Below are 20,334 nucleotides of genomic sequence, written 5' to 3'. Positions count from 1 at the left end.
TCCTAATTGCCTTTTAAATGTTACACCAAAAAACAAAAAACATGAAGGATTGGTACATAATCTTGTCTGTGAGGTATTTCTTGAATCCAACCTAAATTTGTGTCATTCCAGTTACATAAAATTCCTTACTTGACTTGCTTAACATGAATTAACGGTGACAACAGTTACTTTTTTTAATAAAATATATATATATAAAACATGTGGATGTTAACTGGACACGTACCACATACCTAAATATTGTTGCAGACCAAGTACATCCCTTCATAGCAATGATATTCCCTAATGGCAGTGGCCTCTTTCAGCAGGATAATGCCTCCTGCCACACTGCAAAAATTGTTCAGGAATGGTTTGATGAACATAAAGAACATGTTCATGGTGTTGACTCAGCCTCTACATTCCTGGGATGTGCTGGACAAACAAGTCCGATCCATGAAGCTACCACCTCGCAACTTACAAGACTTAAAGGATCTGCTGCTAACATCTTGGTGCCAGGTACCACAGAACACCTTCAGTGGTCTTGTGGAGTCCATGCCTCAACAAGTCAGAGCTGTTTTGGTGGCACAAAGGGGATCTAGACAATATTAGACAGGTGGTTTTAATCTTATGGCTTATCGGTTTATATACACTCCTATGAGTAAGACAATCTGACGGTTTTTTTTGTTGTTGTTGTGTAGTAATGTGCCACTTTTGACTAACATCATAGAATATGACACTGAGAGAATAAACTTTGAAAAAAAGAAATAAATTAAAAACATATATAAATAAAAAATATTATTTGTCCAATCAACTTTAAATATCACATCAACCTTTCTGTAATCTACAGGGTAAATAAAATGGAAAGTCTTTAAAAACTCTAAATTTTCTGACAAAATGTGTCTACCCCTATAAATAGTCTCTGGTCTGATGAGCTACCTTCAGCAAAATAATTTACATAAAGGCATGTGATTGGATGCAACATAGATTGAAAATATGAAAATTGTTTTCATACATTCAGCAGCTCTGCTACAGGATTTCCAAAGTATTCCTTTCCAACTGCAGTCTGCCAGTTGATGACCCCTGCTCTAATAGTTGCAGAGGGATCAATGGAAAGGCAGGTGTTGTTGGGAATAAACAGTACATTCTCACAAATAAAAAGAAGTATCCCCAAAGCCATTATAACTCATATAATACACCTTTCCTAACACAGATACTCTAAAACATGTCTAATGCCTAAGTCCCTACACCACCCAGAGATTTCAGTGTCCATGTAGCCTACTCCAGGTCAGCCAAGGGGCTTGGTCCCCTGGCCCCTCACAGTGGCATGCAATAAGTGTAATTATGATAGATGGGACAATTTCTGCTGGCCCTTTTTTTGCCAAGAGCGTCATACTCATCTTGCTTCCCTGCAGCTGTAATGGCTTTTTGATGGACTTTTTAACTCACAAAAGCATGGCAAGAGCAGAGCAGACCTGTGGGGCTTCTAATATAATAGGTAATAGCACCCAGTGACACTTCCAGCTTTGTACTAAAGTAGTCAACTCTGCTTATGTTTGGATTTTTTTTTATGTATTTACTTAGAATGGTGTAACATGTTGCTTTAATGGCTCTCTATATAGCACTGACACTTTTGTGTGAGACAATAATATCTCTTCTGACATCAGTATATGAGCAGCACTGTCCTAAATATAGCTGTGCAAAAAGCAATAAAACCACATGCTCGCATCTGAAAATAGAAATATGTGAAGTTCAGACATCAGACTAAGGTTTGAAAACCTCATCTTGAGTGCTAAAAGACACTGATAAATGTTTTATATATGTAAAATAAAAAAATGTAAAAGTTTCAATTAAGTCATAGGTTAATTTGGACTGATTCTATAAGTATTAAAGGTTAAATAAGGACAAAAAAAACCTAATTGAACATACTTGTGATAGGAGTGTATTGGAACGGCACAATTACGCTGATTGTATTGAGAAATACATACGCTGTGTAACAACCAAAAAAAGAAAATATGAAAACGTATACCTTGACCACTAAAAGTTTGAGTTTGCAAAGTTGTCATCTGTCTTCAATCCCCTTATGGTGTGTCTGATAGACCTGCACCATTTGTAACCATAAATCCACGATGGAGACCAAACAAGTATTTGCCGAACATCCAGAAAAGCCTCATTGGGATAAAAGGGCAACACTCTTGGACTGAGTCAATATATTTTTTAAAAAATATATACAACTCATTTGTCATTTGGAAGAATTTCTAACCTTTAACAAAAGGTTACCCATCTGAGACTAACACTTCAGCGCTACACGGTCCTGGAGTTTTAATGGAATGCTTATTTAAGAGACAGGTTGTCATTTTCAGAGCTATTTGGAGCCATGTTTAAAAAAATTCTAATGTCTAAAACAGTTTGTTTCCACCCATGTGTTAGACATAAACAGGCAAGGCTGAAAATGATTGTTTTAAACCTGTACAGATTATATCACCCATTGCAAGTGTTATTCATTTTTGGTCATTTTCATGAAGGGTACAAATAATTCCAGAGTCAACTTTATTGAAGGGAAAAACTTAAATTTAAACTTATTGAGGGAAAAATTAACTGTTGCAATTATATATCATTGATTTTCCATTATGTGATACTGAGTGACATGAAAGTATTCAATTCAATTAATTTTGTATAAAGCTACGTAGTGTTGTGGTACTCGAAACCAGTCTTGGGTTTGAGACCAGTCTTGAGACTACAAATGGTCTCTGACCTGTCATAAACTTTTACTTGTCTTGTTTTGGTCTCAGCCTATGAAGAATATTTTTCCAACACCACCCAAGACCGTAACATCATTTCGTTCTGTGCATCTGCATGTGGAGTTATATAAGCACCTATAAATTTCAAAATACTTCATCTTCCTATATTCAAAATAATATAATAATGTACAGCTGTATTTGGTCTCAGAAAGTTGGTGTGTTGGTGTGTGTGTTGGTGTGTGTGTGTGTGTGTTGGTGTGTGTGTGTTTGTGTTTGTGTGTGTTTGTGTTTGTGTGTGTGTGTGTGTGTCTAAGCTGAATTGGTGGAATACAGGCTATCCAAGGTGTATTCCCACCTCACACCACAGTGTTCCCAGGATAAGCTGAAGATCCACATGAACCCTGCCCAGGATACAGCAGTTACTGAAAATGAATGAATGAACAAATATTGTAAATATTTAATGAGTCTTAACAAGACATAAGCATGAAATGGACAAAAGGTTTTTAATCATGGCAGTGTAAATATTACTTCTAAAACATAAACAGTTATTTCTCTTTTAAGTGAATCAAGACACTTATCTGAATGAAGAATTTGATTATGCTCCTATTGTGTTTATAATATGCTGAATGGATAATGATGTTGTGAAAAAACATACTGTTCTCAGACACAATTGCAAGGGACATAAGGATGATACTGGATTGTGTTACCAGTCAGCAAAGTGATGTAGTCTCACAGTAGCCCCACTTGATCTCATCCTGCTGATTTCAGCACCTGTGGTTTTTAAAGTGCAGAATGGTGCATCCTCATAGCTCATTTATTACATTCAGGGTGCCATTTACTTGCCTCTTAAGACCTATAAGGCCTTGGTTTACCTCTCAATTAGAATGCAAGCTTCCAGGCTTTACCGTGTTTATGAGCCGAGACCATCATTGAATTTAATTTGAAATGGGATTCAGGTCAAAGTACATAGTGCTTACATCTCTAACACAGTGCTACAACAATGATAGACTGCACAGTTTTTCTTTATGTAAACAACTTGATTGATTTCATCGATGGACATGGCGACACTAAATTGTCCCCTAAACTGGTATGAATGTGTGCATGGTGCCTTGCAGTTGACTGTCGTCCCATCCAAGGTGTATTCCCTTACACCTTACACCCAGCGTTCCCAGGATAGTCTCCAGATAGCCTGTGACCCTGACTAGATGGATGAATGAAGGTTGTGGTCTTGGAATCTCAAGGACATCATAGGACTAGAAATGATTTTTTTTACTCCAGACCACATCAAAGATACATATATGTCAAGTATATGGTGACTGATGGATGGTCTAGAAGGAAGCTGAAAAATGTGCATAGGAACAGTAAACAATTGTATAACTACAAAATGTACTGTATAGTAGCTGTAACTAATAAATTGGCAGTTTTATTGAGTATATTGTGTTTAATCTAACTTAATCACTAAGTAATTTCATACACTGAATTGCATTAAACATCAGAATTCTACCGGGGTAATGTCAAAGCTCATAGCACCACTGATAAAGATCTTATACCTTCCTAGTACATCAGATTGTAAAGATGAAATCTTTAGTTGCATGCAAACCACAACAGAGCTGCTTTGTCTCTACAAACCGAGAGGGGCCAGTCATAAACCTGCTGTGTGTAATGCTACAGCCATCTGTGACCAGGAAACCATGAGGGTACACTTGGCTATGGTCTTATTAGATGGAAAGGATGGCTTCCTGTTGAGTACAGACTGGCCTGAGACTTCCATTACTGAGTCAGTCTGGCCTATAAAAGATATTGTTACCACTGTGTTTTAAAGTGATATTTTGGACAAGAAATAAATGTTTGCTTCAACGTAAATTGTCAGTTGTTACATGTTTGGTGTCTGAGATTTGTGCTGGAGTTCTGATATTAATGCTGTCAGAAATTAAGGGAAGCTTATGCAAGCTATGAAAATCATTTCATAATAATAGAATAAGTTAATATTAAAAATATGCAAATCAAATTAAGAATCCAGATCACTTTGTTGGATTTTTACCATATTTTGACCCAATTTGCCAGTTCCCTCCCACTAGCTAGCTCTCCCCTATCACATAGCAGCTACTAACTGGGGAAATCATGCTATGACATGCTGATCATGCTATGTTTCAGGACAGCTAAACACACTCAAAGGAAAGCACTAACTGACCTCTTCTGCATACATGAGTTTACAGATGTCCACTTTTGGCCAGTGTTGTTGGGATTGACAGGGGGTGGCACCTACACTATATGGACAAACATAATTTGTGGATAACTGGCCATCACACCCATATGTGGTTCTTCCCCAAACCGTTGCCACAAATTTGGAAGCAAATAATTGTATAGGATGTCTTTTTTGCATGCCGTAGCATTACAATTTCTCTTCACTGGAACTAAGGGGTCTAGACCAAACATGTTCCAGCAGGACAACGCCACAGTGCACAAAGAGAGGTAAATAAAGACAAGGTTTGCCAAGGCTGCAATGGAAGAACGCGAGTGGCCTGCACAGAGCCGTGACCTCAAACCAGCTGAAAACCTTTGGGATGAACTGGAATGCTGACTGCAGTCCAGGCCTCCTCATCAAACATCAGACATCACTAATGCTCTTGTAGATGAAGAAGAAAATGCTCACAGCCACACTCCAAAATCTAGTGGAAAGCCTTCCCAGACTAGTGGAGGTTATTATAACAACAAAGTGGGGGACTACATATGGAAAGGGATGTTCAAAAAGCACATATGAGTATAATGGTCAGGTGTCCACAGACTTTTGGCCATACAGTGGCTATTACTGCCAGAGCAAGGAAAGTTTTTTTTTATCTAAGAAATTGTCATTGCGTTCACCAGATAAACCACTCTGATGTTCCCACTTTGTAACAGAATGCCAAGGTCTTCCTTAACAACATGCCCTAGATACGAATTCACGTAAAAATGAAAAACTGGATTTACTTTAAACAAGGTCAGTGCTGAGCTCTTCCCAATTGAAGGGCATGAGCTGATTAAAAAGCAGCAAAGTGGGTAGACAAGGAGAAGATGGAGAAGCTGTGTGGATAAAACCGGAGATGTGTTATATATAAGATACTGACATACTTATAACAGGTCCGATCTTACTTAGGAAAGAAAGAAGACAACCTCTGCACTCTGACACAGAGGTGTGAATTCAATCCCTTCATCGAAGAATAAGCTAAACCAAGGCATTTGGCTTTTACAGATTTTTTCCCCCCATCTTAAAGCAAGGTTACAGTGTGATGTGCTTTCAATTACCAAATCTCTTCAACTACTTACAACCCCTATTCCAAAAAAGTTGTGAAGCTGTGTGAAATGTAAATAAAAACAGAATGCAATGATTTGCAAATCTCATAAACCCATATGTTATTCGCAATAGAACATAGAAATCATATCAAATGTTTAAACTGCGGAAATGTACCATTTTAGGGAAAAAATATGGTAATTTTAAATTTGATGGCCGGAACACGCCACAAAAAAAGTTGGGACGGGGGCAACAAAAGGCTGGAAAAGTAAGTGTTACTAAAAAGAAACAGCTGGAGGTTAATTGGCAACAGGTCAGTAACATGATTGGGTATAAAAAGAGTATCTTAGAGAGGCAGAGTCTTTCAGAAGTAAAGATGGGATGGAATCTGGATGCAAGCATATGTTGCTCTAAAACCTGTATATGCCTTTCAGCATTGATGGTGCCTTTATAGATGTGCAAGCTACCCAATTCCATAGGTACTAATGCACCCCCATACCATCAGAGTTGGTTTTTGAACTGAGCACTGATAAAAAGCCAGATGGTACCTCTCCTCTTTAGTTTAGAGGACGCGGTGTCCATGGTTTCCAAAAAGAGTTTCCAATTTCTACTGGTCTGACCACAGAACAGGTTTCCCATTTGCCATTTTAAATGAGCTTTGGCCCAGAGAAGACAGCGGCATTTCTGGATCACGTTCACATATGGCTTCTTCTTTGCATGATAGAGCTTTAACTACCATTTGCGGATGTTCACAGACAATGAGTTCTGGAGGTGTTTGGGCCCATGCAATGATGTACATTATAGAATCATGCCTGTTTTTAATGCAGTGCTGTCTGAGGGCCCGAAGATCATGCACATGCAATATTTATTTTCACCCTTATCCCTTGTGCACAGAGAGTTCTACAGATTCTCGGAATCTTTTTATGATATTATGTACTGTAGATGATGAGATATTCATAGACTTCACAATTTTTCCTTGAGGAACATTATTCTGAAATTGTTCCACAAAATTGTACATATTTTTTCGCAGATTGGTGAACCTCTGCTCATCTTTACTTCTGAGAGACGCTGCCTCTCTAAGATACTCTTTTTATACCCAATCATGTTACTGACCTTTTGCCAATTAAGATAATTAGTAGCAAAATGTTTCTCCAGCTGTTTCTTTTTAGTGACACTTACTTTTCCAGCCTTTTGTTACCGTCCCAACTTTTTTGAGACGTGTTGCTGCCATCAAATTCAAAATTACCTTATTTTCCCTTTAAAATGGTACATTTCCTCAGTTTAAACAATTGTTATGTCTTCTATGTTCTATTGTGAATAACATGGGTTTATGAGATTTGCAAATCATTGCATTGTGTTTTTAATTTACATTTTACATAGCGTCCCAACTTTTTTGGAATTGGGGTTGTACATTATATGGACAGTGTACAAGAATAGCAAGCCATCTAGCCAGCTAGAGGGCAAGCAAACATATGGACCCTCCATCAAACAGGGGCCCCAGGTAATGGATGTCAACCGGAGGATGAACTTTATTCGCTTAAGAATTGTTAATGTAAACTTGACTGGCACTGATGTAGGTTTTTTTTTTCTCCAATATAGCCACAATAATGTCACAATGAAATACACCTATCCTCTCTGTCTATTGAAGCATTTTCTAAGGTTTTTGGCTGAATTATCTTAATGTAGAAAAATTACTGAAAAAGACATTTTATGGCATATAATATTTTCATATTTTATTTAGGTATCAGCTTTCTAATCAAACTTGCAGGCCAGCAAAGTTTCCTGTATGCCTCTGGAAAATACAGTTATACTGTATGGTACTGAATACATGCTTTGTATTTAAGATTCCAATTATTATGAGTCCTTGGCTAAATTTACGAGTCCTTGGCAGAGGTTATGAGTTCTTGTAGCTTGTTTAATGCTGATCTTCCATTAAAATGTTTGATTAAAATCAAAATGCTGCAGTTTGGCAACTCATTTGGCAATTAACCAAGAGCAGAGCTAAGCAGTTCAGGGTCCTTGTTTAAGCGTCCAGCAGTGGCTCTCTGGCAGTTCTGAAAGTCAAACTTAAAGCCTTTCCAGATGCTAGCACAGAACCATAATGAACTAGGTCTATACATGGCTGACAGATGAGTTCCTGTTGCCTCACCACAGAAGACAACAGTGGGTCATCAGTTACGCAACAGGAGCTTCACAAAGACTTCAGCTGATGATGTATGATCTGTACCAGTCATGAAAAAAAATTACTCCACACCAAGGGGTGGCATTAGTCTGTATTCATAATGTAAAAAAGAACTGTGAAAGACCCTATGGGAACAGTCTACTTCTCGATTCACACACTACAGCACTATATATCTATCCATTATCTGTACCGCTTATCCTACACAGGGTCGCAGGAAGCCTGGAGTCTATCCCAGGAGACTCGGGGCACAAGGCAGGGACACCCTGGACAGGGAGCCAACCCACTGCAGGGCACAATCGCATACACACTCCCAGCCATTCACACACTATGGACAATTTAGAGATGCCAATCAGCCTAGAACCTACAACGCATGTCTTTGGACTGGGGGAGGAAACCCCCAAAGCATGAGAGAACATGCAAACACAGGTGAACACACAGATGGAGGCAAGAATTGAACCCCCAACCCCAGAGCTATGAGGCAAACATGCAAACCACTAAGCCAGTATTATGTCAAAATAGAATACCACCTAAGGTTTACCAGTATCAGTGCCTATAGTGATCATAGGTATGTAACAATATTTAGTGAAGTAGTATGGGGCTTGGGAGGTACAAGCCAGCCAACCTACCCTTCATTCAGCTAACCACATAGTCAGAATATTTCTCAACACTGGCCTCTGATGCTGATTCAATTGGTGCTAAAGTGCACCGACATGGACAATTACTGTCACTGGTATGGGGCTCACTATCACAAACACTAAGGGCGACAATCAACTTGGTGTGTCTGGGACCCAGAGTGAAAACAAGTACAAGGTGGAACTGGAACATATCATTTATACTTTTAATATTTCAGAAAGAAAACCACAGGTACTTAACTTCGGGTATTCATAGTACCTTCAATGCTACCTCTACCTAGTACTGGACATAAAATTTTTTATTAAAATCAGTCTGTTAATGTAAGAATTTAACAAATATAAAAATTAGTCAAAGAATCATGATCCCTTCCAAGCCAAAAATGTGATATTCCTATTTTCATCAAGAATCGTTCAGCCCTCCTCTTCCTGAATTCTTACAATAGCCTGCAGTTGATTTTATTGACCAAGTTTTTGACCTTGGGCTTGTCTATTTAATTCTCGAATATTGCTGCATTAAAGCCTGAGTGCACTCTCGTATGTTTGCTGTTGACTGTCTGCTCTGTTGTGGTTTTGGTAATTCATGAGTGAAAAACCTCAGTGGAAAATTGAGATATTGGAGTTTGGAACGATGTTTGTACACACAGGTGATATGTCAAACTTATCTGTCATACACACACTCGCGCACACACACAAAAGCTGTCACAAATCATAATCATACTGTTTTATTGTTTGTGTGTGGTTTTGAAAATGAATACTTAATATATACTAGAACAGCCTGTCCCGAAATGCTGACTAAAATATGTCAAGCTCCAATTTTCTGACACCTACACAATCGAATAGTCCAATAAGTCATAGTTTCACTAATCCCTGTTTGTGCACATTCAGCACAAAACGCCATTGAGTGTTTGATGCTTTGGAGTGAGCTATATTAAAAGCGTGTACTGTAGGTGTTTGACGAGGGAAGAATTTACCGTCTGGGTGGTAAGGCATAATAGAACATCACTCTTACTTCCTCAAAACTGCCTTTTCTCAATTCAACAACTCACTACTGCCTCCCAGTGGGGTTTTGTAGAGGAAGTTGCTCAGTAAATCAGTGGTATCTTCAAGAACATCCAGCTCTTGCTATGTGGGAGAGGGCCTAGAATTTGAAAAACACAAAGCATTATTTTTCACCATGAACATTTGTATGGATACCTGGTAAAATCCTTTCTATGCTGAACATCTGACACTTTGACAACTACAGTACAAGTTACTCTTTTGTGTTTATCTCAACCATGAGTAAAAGTTTGTAAAAATGTTCAATTCTGGATAACTCGAAAAGTGAAAAGAGAACATAATGCATTTAAAGATTTTGTTCTGACTGCGGTGCAGGAGAATCACTGACATTTTGACAACTAGTATCTGATTTCAAACTGAACAGGCTACTTTTGTTACATTCACTGTGAGGGGAAATCACAATTAGCTAGCAAAGTTTTAAAGTCATCATTAGACAGACATATACATATATATATATATATATACACATACATACATATACACACACACACACACAATATATATATATATATATATATATATATATATATATATATATATATATATATATATATATATATATATATATATATATATATATATATATATATATATATATATATATATAGGTCTATAAATTAGTTGGACACAACAAAGTTGTTGTTATTTTAGGTGTCAAACCGCAGTATACTGGAGTCTCAGTTACCATGGTATGATTATTGGTGCTAGACAGGCATGTTTTAGTATTTTCAGAAAATTCTAATCTCTCAGGGATTTTCACACACCAATGTCTCTAAAGTTACACAGGATGCTGTGGGGGAAAAAATCTAGTGAGTGATGTGGAAACACCTTGTCTCCAAGGAGCATGGCCAGACTGACCTGACAGGAAGGTTACAGGAAACTCAAATAACCACTCTTTCCAACCATGCTAAGCAGAAAAGCATCACGGAATCACAGAACGTACCATGAATTGAAGCTTGAAGTGGCTGGACAACAAAAGCAGAAGACTATCAGATTCCACCCCTGTCAGCCACTTCCACACAAACCCTATCAATCCTCATGAACATCACTTTGCCATGCCCAGGGGTATCGTCACATTTGGTAAGCTCATTAGTTCCATCGAAGAGAAATTGTAATGCTATACCATACAAACACAATGCAATTGTGTGCTTCCAACTTTGTGGCGAGAATTCGGAGAAAACTGATATACAGTTGAGATAGTGAGGTGTCCACAAACTTTCAGTCATATATTGTACAAGTGTTTATATCAAACATCAATGTACATTATAGGCAAAAAAAAACCACACTGTTGCCCAACCTGTTTTTTCATCGTTTTCCCCTATATTACTGTTGTCCAGAATTCAAGCACAGGGACACCTGGCATGTTTAACATGACAAATTGTTATGAATTCACATTTGCATTGCAGAGATGATGTTAAGTATTGAGTTGAGAAAAGCAAGGTGAAATTAAATTATTTCAGAGACACGACTGATTTTAGTCAGCATTCCATTACTTCATCCTCCTATTTACATAACCATAACTGTCGTTAAGAGAACCCCCCCAAGCATGGAAGGGTTACAGGGGCTCCATTTCCATCAGTATTATTAATATTGATCAGTGACACAAAAATGACAAAGCATATTACTGCATACGGTTGAGGGTTAACTTAATGTGGGTTGGGCTCTATATATATATATATAAATATATATAAAAGGCATTCAATTCAATTTTCACAACATGACAAAGAAACACAAGTGAACAAGTTTCAAACACTAGAAAAGACTATCGTTATCTTTAATACATTGTACATGTATAATATAAAAATGTTACACTTCTGTCTCATCTGTGGTTTTGGAACTGGAACAGAATTCAATCAAGCTCAAGACCCCTGCCACACTTCAACACACACTGCCCACCACACCTGATTCATTTAATCAATTCATCTGGAAATCTGGCTTTATTTAGTCAGCCATGTTACGCTTGGTCACAGAGCTGTAACTGATTACGGCATGGAAATGGAGCTCCAAAAAAAAAAAAAAAAAAAAAAAAAAAAAAAAAAAAAAAACAAAGAAGAAGAACATTTTATTTCTGATCAGCAGAGATGAGACATCTGATTTGTGACAATCCCAGGACACAGAGTCAGAGCAAGTGTCTTACATAAGTGTGCATGGCAATTCTACATGGGGTCCAGTTTCTCGGCATGTCACAGATTCAAAATAAATCGCTTGACCTGTTTCAGGTATTCTGGCTTGAGATAATCCTGGAGCTCATCCTTTCTCGCCCACACGAAGGAGTCTTTCTCCAGTGGCAGATTGTCGCTACCAGAGAGCAGGGCTTTGAAGAAAAACACCTTGGCTCCTATTCGGTTCTCGGTCCGGATGCTTTTGGGGAATTTGTATTTGTAAAATCCACAAGGCGCATTGCCGAGGAAGGTTGTGCTCAATTTTGCGCCTAAGTACAGAAACAAACAACAGATAAAACAATAAACACAGACCTTTTAGTTTATTAAGTATACTTAAACACATTGGCCATTTTCAAAGTAGTCTTGATAAAAGTACATTATACAGGGTGTCCCAAAAGTCTCCATATATAGGGGACGCTTTGTATTTACCAAATTATTCATATTTAGTTTATATTATATTTTTTCATTTAGCCTTTACGAATGCCTCTGACAAAAGTAGAATGTATTGAAATCATTCTCATGGCCGGATCGGAAGCTATCGCAAGGGTGTAACATACTTTATCAGGAAACATGGCAAGCACAACACACGACACTGTCGCTAAACTTAATAATTAATTCAAAAAGAATGGAAGTGTTGCAGCCCAACCGAGAAATGGATGTCCACCAACATCCAATGATATATTGGATCAATTTCCATGGAGTGTGCTTCTTTTTTTTCAAAGTACACTGGCTACATCCCAAACAGTATACATTTTAAATTCTAGAAAAAAAAATAATAAAAAGTGAATTCACAAGGCATGTGATTCTCTCACATCAACTAATTAGTAACTGTACCTATAAAGTGACTAAGGCCAATGAGTTTAGTTGCAAGCTAACAAATAAACTGACAAGTCGGTGTATGCTTAAATTTTGCATTAGCCTAAAGTACTAATGTATATAAAGTGCGAACTGTATAAAGTACAAAGTTTATATACTAACTGAAACATGTGTTTATTACACACTCAGTAAACACATACATTAAAAAAAGTAATAAATGAAATCATGCACTTAATTATCAAAACATGTTTCCATGTGAAGGTGAATCACCTCCTACACATCACCTGCTGCTGGTAAATAGGTTACTGTTGCATCAGGCCAACAGAAAGTATTTACATAGCTGAAGAGTAAAATGTGCGTATAAATATTGTGTAGTTAGCAGGTAATTGTGAAAGTTATATAAAGAAGCAGCATTGATTATTTCCCATAACCCGATAGAATTTAATAGGGTGTATCATGTGTACACAGGAGCGACTAATAAAAAAATATGTTATTTGCATAAATAAATAAATAAATAAATAAATTTATCGACGTATATATTACAGAATCCGAGAAAACTGCGCTAGTGTGATTAACCACCTACATCCAGCTCCTTTGTGCACCTGTTTAGTCTTCACTGCCATTATAAAGCAGCTCACGTGTATCGGATTATTTTTTTGCCTTCTTGTTTTAATCCAATACAAATGTCTGTACTCTCATCTGAATATTTTATCTGAATGTTATTTTGCTCTTGGAATGAGTAAAACCCATTATAAAGTTCATATCAAAATGACTGAGTTAAATATTCCTCTTGGCGCACACACATGGTGTAAAGGGAAGCGGGCACATTACCTGGCAGACTGGTGAGGGCACGCTCTGCAGTCTGCCTCAGCGTCTCTCCCGCCTCCCACGGCAACTGAGGCAGAAGCCAAACCTTCTGAGAGCCAACATCCTGCTTCACCAGCAGCACCACGCTGTCTCCCAGGCAGCGCTCAGCCGAGCTCACATCTGTGGTGTCAGAAGCTACAAAATGTTTGGAGATCACTGACTCAGTATGACACACTTAGCGCGAGTTGTACTCGCTAATATTTATCCTCTGAATAGCTGCAGTGTGGGAAGAACAATTCCATCTGTGGCCCGTGACATCACTGTTGTAGTTCAAATTATATCAGGAAGAAAACAATTGCAGCATAGCTATTTTTTTTACTTATCAAGACACACACTGCTGACAGATTAAATAAGGCCTTGGCTGCATTTCAACATTTAGACAACTCTATTAACGTAAGAAAGGTGAAAGACTCCAGTATGCTTGTACTAAACGATAATTTAAATCATCTCTACATGATTTTACATTGCTACAATATCACTGATTATATTTCCAGACTTCCCAACCTTTATGCTTTTCGCAATTTAACAACATAGTACACTAGTAGGACTTATTACACAAAAATACACCAAAAGAGCAGTCTTTTTCTCTCCAATAAAACAGGAGATGATGATTAGTCTGGAATGATTTGCACATATTAGTTGACACCACTTGGAAACCCCACCTCCATCCTCCCATCTCACATGATGGGAGCAGTCTTTTTCACCCCAATAAAATGGGAGCTATGCAAATTGACTGGACTAGACATGCAAGGCACCTTCGCTTTCTGTCCCTCACTTTCTGTCTTTGGAAATGGAGAATGTTTTGAGTTCAATAATGTGAAATAAAATCTATTATCGTATCTTCGACTTGGTTAATCTGAGTCAAGTATATACAGTACTAGTATAATTGTCAATTAACAACATTTATTAGGGAAAACAGAATAAAAAAAAATAAATTGGCATTTTTAGTTTTCAGCTGAAAGAGAAAAAACGATAAAGTTTTTGACCTATAGAGATTAAATATGCCCACAATGAATTGTCAAATCTAACACTTTACAAATAAAGTTAATGGAAATTAAAATTATAAAGTGGTTAAAAATACTGAGTGTTCTATTTGCTCTCAGTTCAAAGACTTTGAGCAGCAGATCGGTGAAAAATATCAGCCATTTGTACATTAGAAACTTGTGAAAGAATTATTCTTTTTATATATACACACACCACATTTTTTATATATATATATATATATATATATATATATATATATATATATATATATATTTTATATATATATATATATATATATATATATATATATATATATTATATATATATATATATATATATATATATTATATATATATATATATATATATATATATATATATATATATATATATATATATATATTATATATATATATATATATATATATATATATATATATATATATATATATATATATATATATATATATATAAAAACACTGCAAAAAAGAAACATCCCTTTTCTCAGGAGACTGTATTTTAAAGATCATTTTGTAAAATCCAAATAAGCTTTACAGATCTTTAATGGAAAGGGTTTAAACAATGTTTTTCATGCTTGTTCACTGAACCATAAACAATTATTACACATGCACCGGTGGAACAGTCCTTAAGATACAAACAGTTTACAGGCGGTAGGTAATTAAGGTCACAGTTACAGTAACTTGGACACTAAAGAGACCTTTCTACTGACTCTGAAAAACAATGCAATGTCTAATGTAAGACACCTAAAACAGTGCTACAGGGAGACAGGAAGGACAGCTGATCGTCCTTGCAGTGGAAAATTACATGTAACCATGTGTCCCCCCATACATGATGGAGAACTTGTAAATGCCTTGGGGGAGGAGTGGAGTAACATCTCACAGCAAGAACTGACAAATCTGGTGCAGTCCATGAGGTTGAGATGCACTGTAGTACTTAAAGCAGCTGGAGGACACCACATACTGACTTACTTTTTATATTGACCCCCCCACCCCCCGTTCAGGGACTCATTATTCTGTTCATCAAATGTCTGTGAAACTTGTTCAGTTTATGTCTCAGTTGTTGAATGTTTTTACGTTAACACAAATCTTTACACATGTTAAGAAATTTGCTGGAAATAAAAGCAGTTGAATGTGAGAGGACGTTTCTTTTTTGCTGTGATATACACATACACACACACAGCCCTCCACCAGGAACATCACTACAGATTTATGGTCTGGGCATACTCCCCCGCAAAAAAATTTAAAGCCACCTTTCTAGTCATGTACATTTTAGAGTAACAATGGGTGTACAGTCTATAGAAATAAGATTATTTTTGGCTAATTTTTGACTTGTCTTAATTTGTGTTAGAGACTGATCTAAAAAGACTTACTTAAATATCAAAATATAGAAATTAAATTATATCAAAATAAAGAAATTAAAGTCCCCATCCATCCAACACCAACAAGACAAAAATGGCTGTACTACTGTATGTAGCCAAAATACCTTTTGGATTTTATTTAAACTGTGAGAGTGTGAGTGAGTGAGAGATGGCAATCAACACTACATCACTGCACACTGTCTTTGTTAATTACATTAACTATGTTTACAGGGGCAGTTATAATCAAGCTACTGTGTAGTCCAGCTACAGTCTTATTTCTCTCTCCGAGTACACATGACATAATGTGTGATCGAATGATTGATACGGTTTGGTGATCCCTTGTGTTGCACTTCACAGCTTGTAATGATCTGGGAGTATTTCCCTTTAAGACCACAAGGGGCACATGACCGCGTCATTCTGCACTCTCGCTGCCTGCGTGTGAATCTGCAGCAAGTGTAACCTTGATAATGCTCAGCATAATTTATAAACCCAAAGTAAAATGTTCAAACAGTAAACTGTTGTGTGTGGATCGCTCCCCCAGGTCCTAGTGCCAACCCAGGAACAGGTTTAAGATGCGATGGAATCGAACTGTTGATGAAAAAAAAATCAAATATTGGCTGATCTAGTCTATTGATTTGCTTGTCTTTATTGTTTAACCTTTTGATATTTTGTTCATAATATTCACAAAAATACTCTCATTGATATCAAACAATTGCAAACACAGGTTTATCAAAAAAATGTTAAATGTAGGTGTGCAACAATTATTGGCAGCCCTATGAATTCATAAGAGGAAAATATATTTTAACTATATTACAATTGATATTTTACATTTTTTTAGTACACCTGGGTGACTAGGAACAGGAAATTGTTCAACTATGATTTCCTGTTTCAAAGGAGTCTAAATATGAGGTAACACATAGGTCAAATTCCCTTTTAGTCAATCATAACAATGGGTAAGACCAAGGAATATAGCTGTGATGTGCGGAAAAAGGTTGTTGAGCTTCACAGAATGGCAAGTACATAAGAAAATAAACACTGAACCCCAAGTTGCTCCTGATGTCACCTTGCATGTGTGTGAGTGTATGTCTGTGTGTGAATGGGTGAATGAGAAACAGTGTAAAGCGCTTTGTAAAACCACCATGATTAAGAGACACTACCGTAATTTCCGGACTATAAGCCGCTACTTTTGTCACACGCTTTGAACACTGCGGCTTAAACAATGACGCGGCTAATTTATGGATTTTTATGGGCTAACGAGCTTCATGCCGCCAAAACATTTAGCCTCGTCACATCGGACCAATGAAATTACCGAACAGGTCACAGTGGACCAATGAAACTGTTCGAATTAAATCAAACGCACTCAGTCATTTTGAGCTTCATGCACACACCCTCATCACGGAAAACACACGAAGAAATGCATATGATGCAGCTATCAAGTTAAAGGCAATCGATCTGGCTGTCGAAGAAGGAAATAGCATGCGAAGAGCAACTTTTGCTCAGGTTTGCCAGTGGATCCTAACAGCGTGGAGCAGTGTCAAAAAATCTACTATCACCAACGGGTTTCGAAAGGCTGGACTGCTGCGTGATGAAGAGGACAGCACAAGCTCAAGGCTGAATTTGCCTCGAGATGTAAGTGACATTGAGAGCGACAACGAAAGAGAGACTGAGGAAGTGTGTGACGAAGTGCCGGTAATTCTGAGGCTGTTCAATTCCGACACTGAAGAAGACGACTTTAGTGGTTTTAGTGCGCAGGAGGAAGATGAAGATAGCGATCAATGACTTTTCCTGGTAGGCAACTGTATTTTTTTTTTTTTTTAACCAGCTGTGTTACAGGCACTGTTCGGAAAAAAACATTTACGGTACGTATTTAATTAAAAGTTAAAAATAAATCTTTGTGTAACATCTTTCTGTGTAAATATCTCATGTTACAACGTGGACACCTGCGGCTTATAGACAAGTGCGGCCTATATATGTACAAAAAAAAATTTCTTTTTAAAGTTAGTCGGTGCGGCTTATATTCAGGTGCGCTCAATAGTCCGAAAATTACGGTATATAAGTGCAGACCATTTACATTGTGTCTTGTGGACTACACAAATATCTGTTATGTGAAATAGCTCATTCAGAGCAGTATTAAATAAAAAAACAAAATGTAATTACTAATAATTAATGTAATTTTTATGATCCCTCTTTAATTATTAACATTTTGGAAGGTATATGTAAACTTATGACCTCAACTATGGCGACATTAACAGTGAAAATGATGGCCATGTGAACATTAGACAACCGATCTGTAAAAGGATTATACTGAAAATGCGTTGGGGTTTTTTTTTTACTGTTTGTTGTGCATTACTGAAGAATCGCATAAGAATCCACCTTCCACATGAATTTCTGCAACTGCCACATTTCCCGACTTCACAGTCGGTTGTAATATTATTATACATTCCCCTACTCTCCGTAAACAGGAAATAAAACATCTCAATACTTTAAAAATGGGAAATCACGAACAGGAAAATTTAATATCACATAAGCCTACTGGAAAGCCTTAATTAATTTATATTAGACACAAAATGTCCGTGGTTGTCTCCAGTTCAACACTTTAAATTAAAATAAAAATCAAACCACCAATTCCTTAATTATCTCTAAATTTCATTTAATCCTTGTCTATGAGACCCAAATTGTTTCTTTAAGTTCATCAGTACCTGAAAGAGAATAATGGCAAACAGTGCGTTCTCACTGCATAGGAGTGGACACATCTCAGGAGGTTCAGTCTAGCTTGTGTAATTAGATATCAGGTTTCAGAAGATATTTACCATTATATCAGTAATTTACAAATCGAGATCAGTGCATGTGTATTTCACTCCTACTCTGAATTACTTATTGAATACAATAAATAATGAATCCCTTTAATTTCATTAGAGAGTCTCCATACCTTTCATTCTTGGAGCAGGTTGGAATAGCTTGAGTTTCTGTTCCCATGTGTCCTCCAAATCCTGGGCAGTGACGATCTCTTGACCTCCGTAGCCTTCTTCATCATCCGAGTCATAATCGGCATCCTGTTTGCGGCTCATGCGTTCGGCATCCTCCAACAGCCGCAGTTCGTGGTCCGAGAGCAGGCTTCTCTCCAGCTCCATCTACAACAAGACCCACAGCACAAGGTTCAAACTTTTTACAACAAAGAGAAACGGTAGGTTGAGGTCTGGACAGAGCTATGCAGCGTTGCTGGAGGTCTTTTAAACTTTTTTTAAACATAAATATCATTCATGCATACAGTAAACATATACATGACAAATCCCTGAAAAATACTCTTTTAAAGTGAAGGGGGGAAAAGCGTGATGTACAACACGAGCAGAAATTTGTGTACAATCTCACATCCATCAAGTCTCTGGTGTTTCACATAAATGATCAACTAGGGTCTGCTCTGTTACTATTAGATAAATATTATATAGACTAACAATAAGAGCCTTGATATCTCTGTGTGTATTGTATCAAAAATGGACAAGGTATAATTCCAGTGTTCATTACACAGTGGTTCTTGATCTGAAAGGCTGAATCCCAGGATTATGGTTTAATGAATTATAAACACATGTAACCCAATTTAGGTCGAACAGGGAGTCATGGAGGCTTCAGCATCCCTTTCACTACATAACTGCACTATAATAGGGTTAGAAATAACAAACTTCACGCTTTATACAGTACAATATATGTCTGAAAAGACATGGGGATACAGACAAAAATGTAAACAGTTGCCACATTATAAATAAAGTCAAGCTGCTCATGCTGTCACTATGTTTTTTTGTTTTTTCTAAGATGACCTGGCGCATGAGCTCCATGAACTTCTCCTCAACCGGGCTCAGGTCCTGAGAGATGACCGGAAGTCTCTGTAAGCACACGGCTCCATGTAGAACCCAGGGCGACTGTGAATTTGCGGTTTTGATTTTCTGGACGCTGGAAGAAACATATCGCACTGCAGCTTTTAACCTCCCTGGTCCTGAAGTAATTTGCCATAGCGGTCGCCAAGCATACCTCCAACAGGCCGCCGCCATTTTTTAAAGTACCCACAATGCAACGGTGAGCGAACCCTTAGGGAAGTAGTGTCTAACACTTACGGAGATGGTGGGGGAGACTATTCATACAATGTAGTTTTAAGCTTATATGTTAAAGGCAGAACTTACTGTGTTTATAAAACGTAACAGCATTTTAATTAACTAGTAATGTAAATGTAAAGTGTTCTTGCTGTATGCATTTGTAAAATATACTAATGTACGTGACTTGGTAT

At 37.3% G+C, this 20,334-nt stretch overlaps 1 protein-coding gene across 2 annotated transcripts; it reads right to left on the bottom strand.

Annotated features, from left to right (window-relative positions):
* Positions 1–7,344: 7,344 nt before the first annotated feature.
* mrpl46 (mitochondrial ribosomal protein L46) lies at positions 7,345–20,123 on the bottom strand. Of its 2 annotated transcripts, XM_017478954.3 has the most exons (5): positions 19,871–20,122; positions 18,988–19,189; positions 13,662–13,832; positions 12,063–12,283; positions 7,350–9,934 (listed from the first exon to the last, which is right to left on the bottom strand). In XM_017478954.3, the coding sequence occupies exons 1-5, from the start codon at positions 20,099–20,101 to the stop codon at positions 9,899–9,901; spliced, it is 861 nt and encodes a 286-aa protein (XP_017334443.2). In that variant the 5' UTR covers positions 20,102–20,122; the 3' UTR covers positions 7,350–9,898. The 2 variants fall into 2 exon arrangements, with proteins under 2 accessions (XP_053539189.1, XP_017334443.2); XM_053683214.1 differs by lacking the exon at positions 13,662–13,832 and having other exon boundaries at positions 7,345–9,934; positions 19,871–20,123.
* Positions 20,124–20,334: the final 211 nt, after the last annotated feature.

This window comes from Ictalurus punctatus, chromosome 10 (genome assembly GCF_001660625.3).
Source record: "Ictalurus punctatus breed USDA103 chromosome 10, Coco_2.0, whole genome shotgun sequence".
Classification (NCBI taxonomy): domain Eukaryota; kingdom Metazoa; phylum Chordata; class Actinopteri; order Siluriformes; family Ictaluridae; genus Ictalurus; species Ictalurus punctatus.
This window is presented reverse-complemented; position numbering and strand designations above follow the sequence as displayed.

Coding starts and splice junctions, on each gene's coding strand:
- mrpl46 (XM_017478954.3), bottom strand. CDS start 20,101: ATGGCGGCGGCCTGTTGGAGGTATGCTTGGCGACCGCTATGGCAAATT. Junction 19,190..19,870: donor TCATGGAGCTCATGCGCCAG/GTCATCTTAGAA, acceptor GTCTTGTTGTAG/ATGGAGCTGGAGAGAAGCCT. Junction 12,284..13,661: donor TGCCCTCACCAGTCTGCCAG/GTAATGTGCCCG, acceptor TTCTGTACTTAG/GCGCAAAATTGAGCACAACC.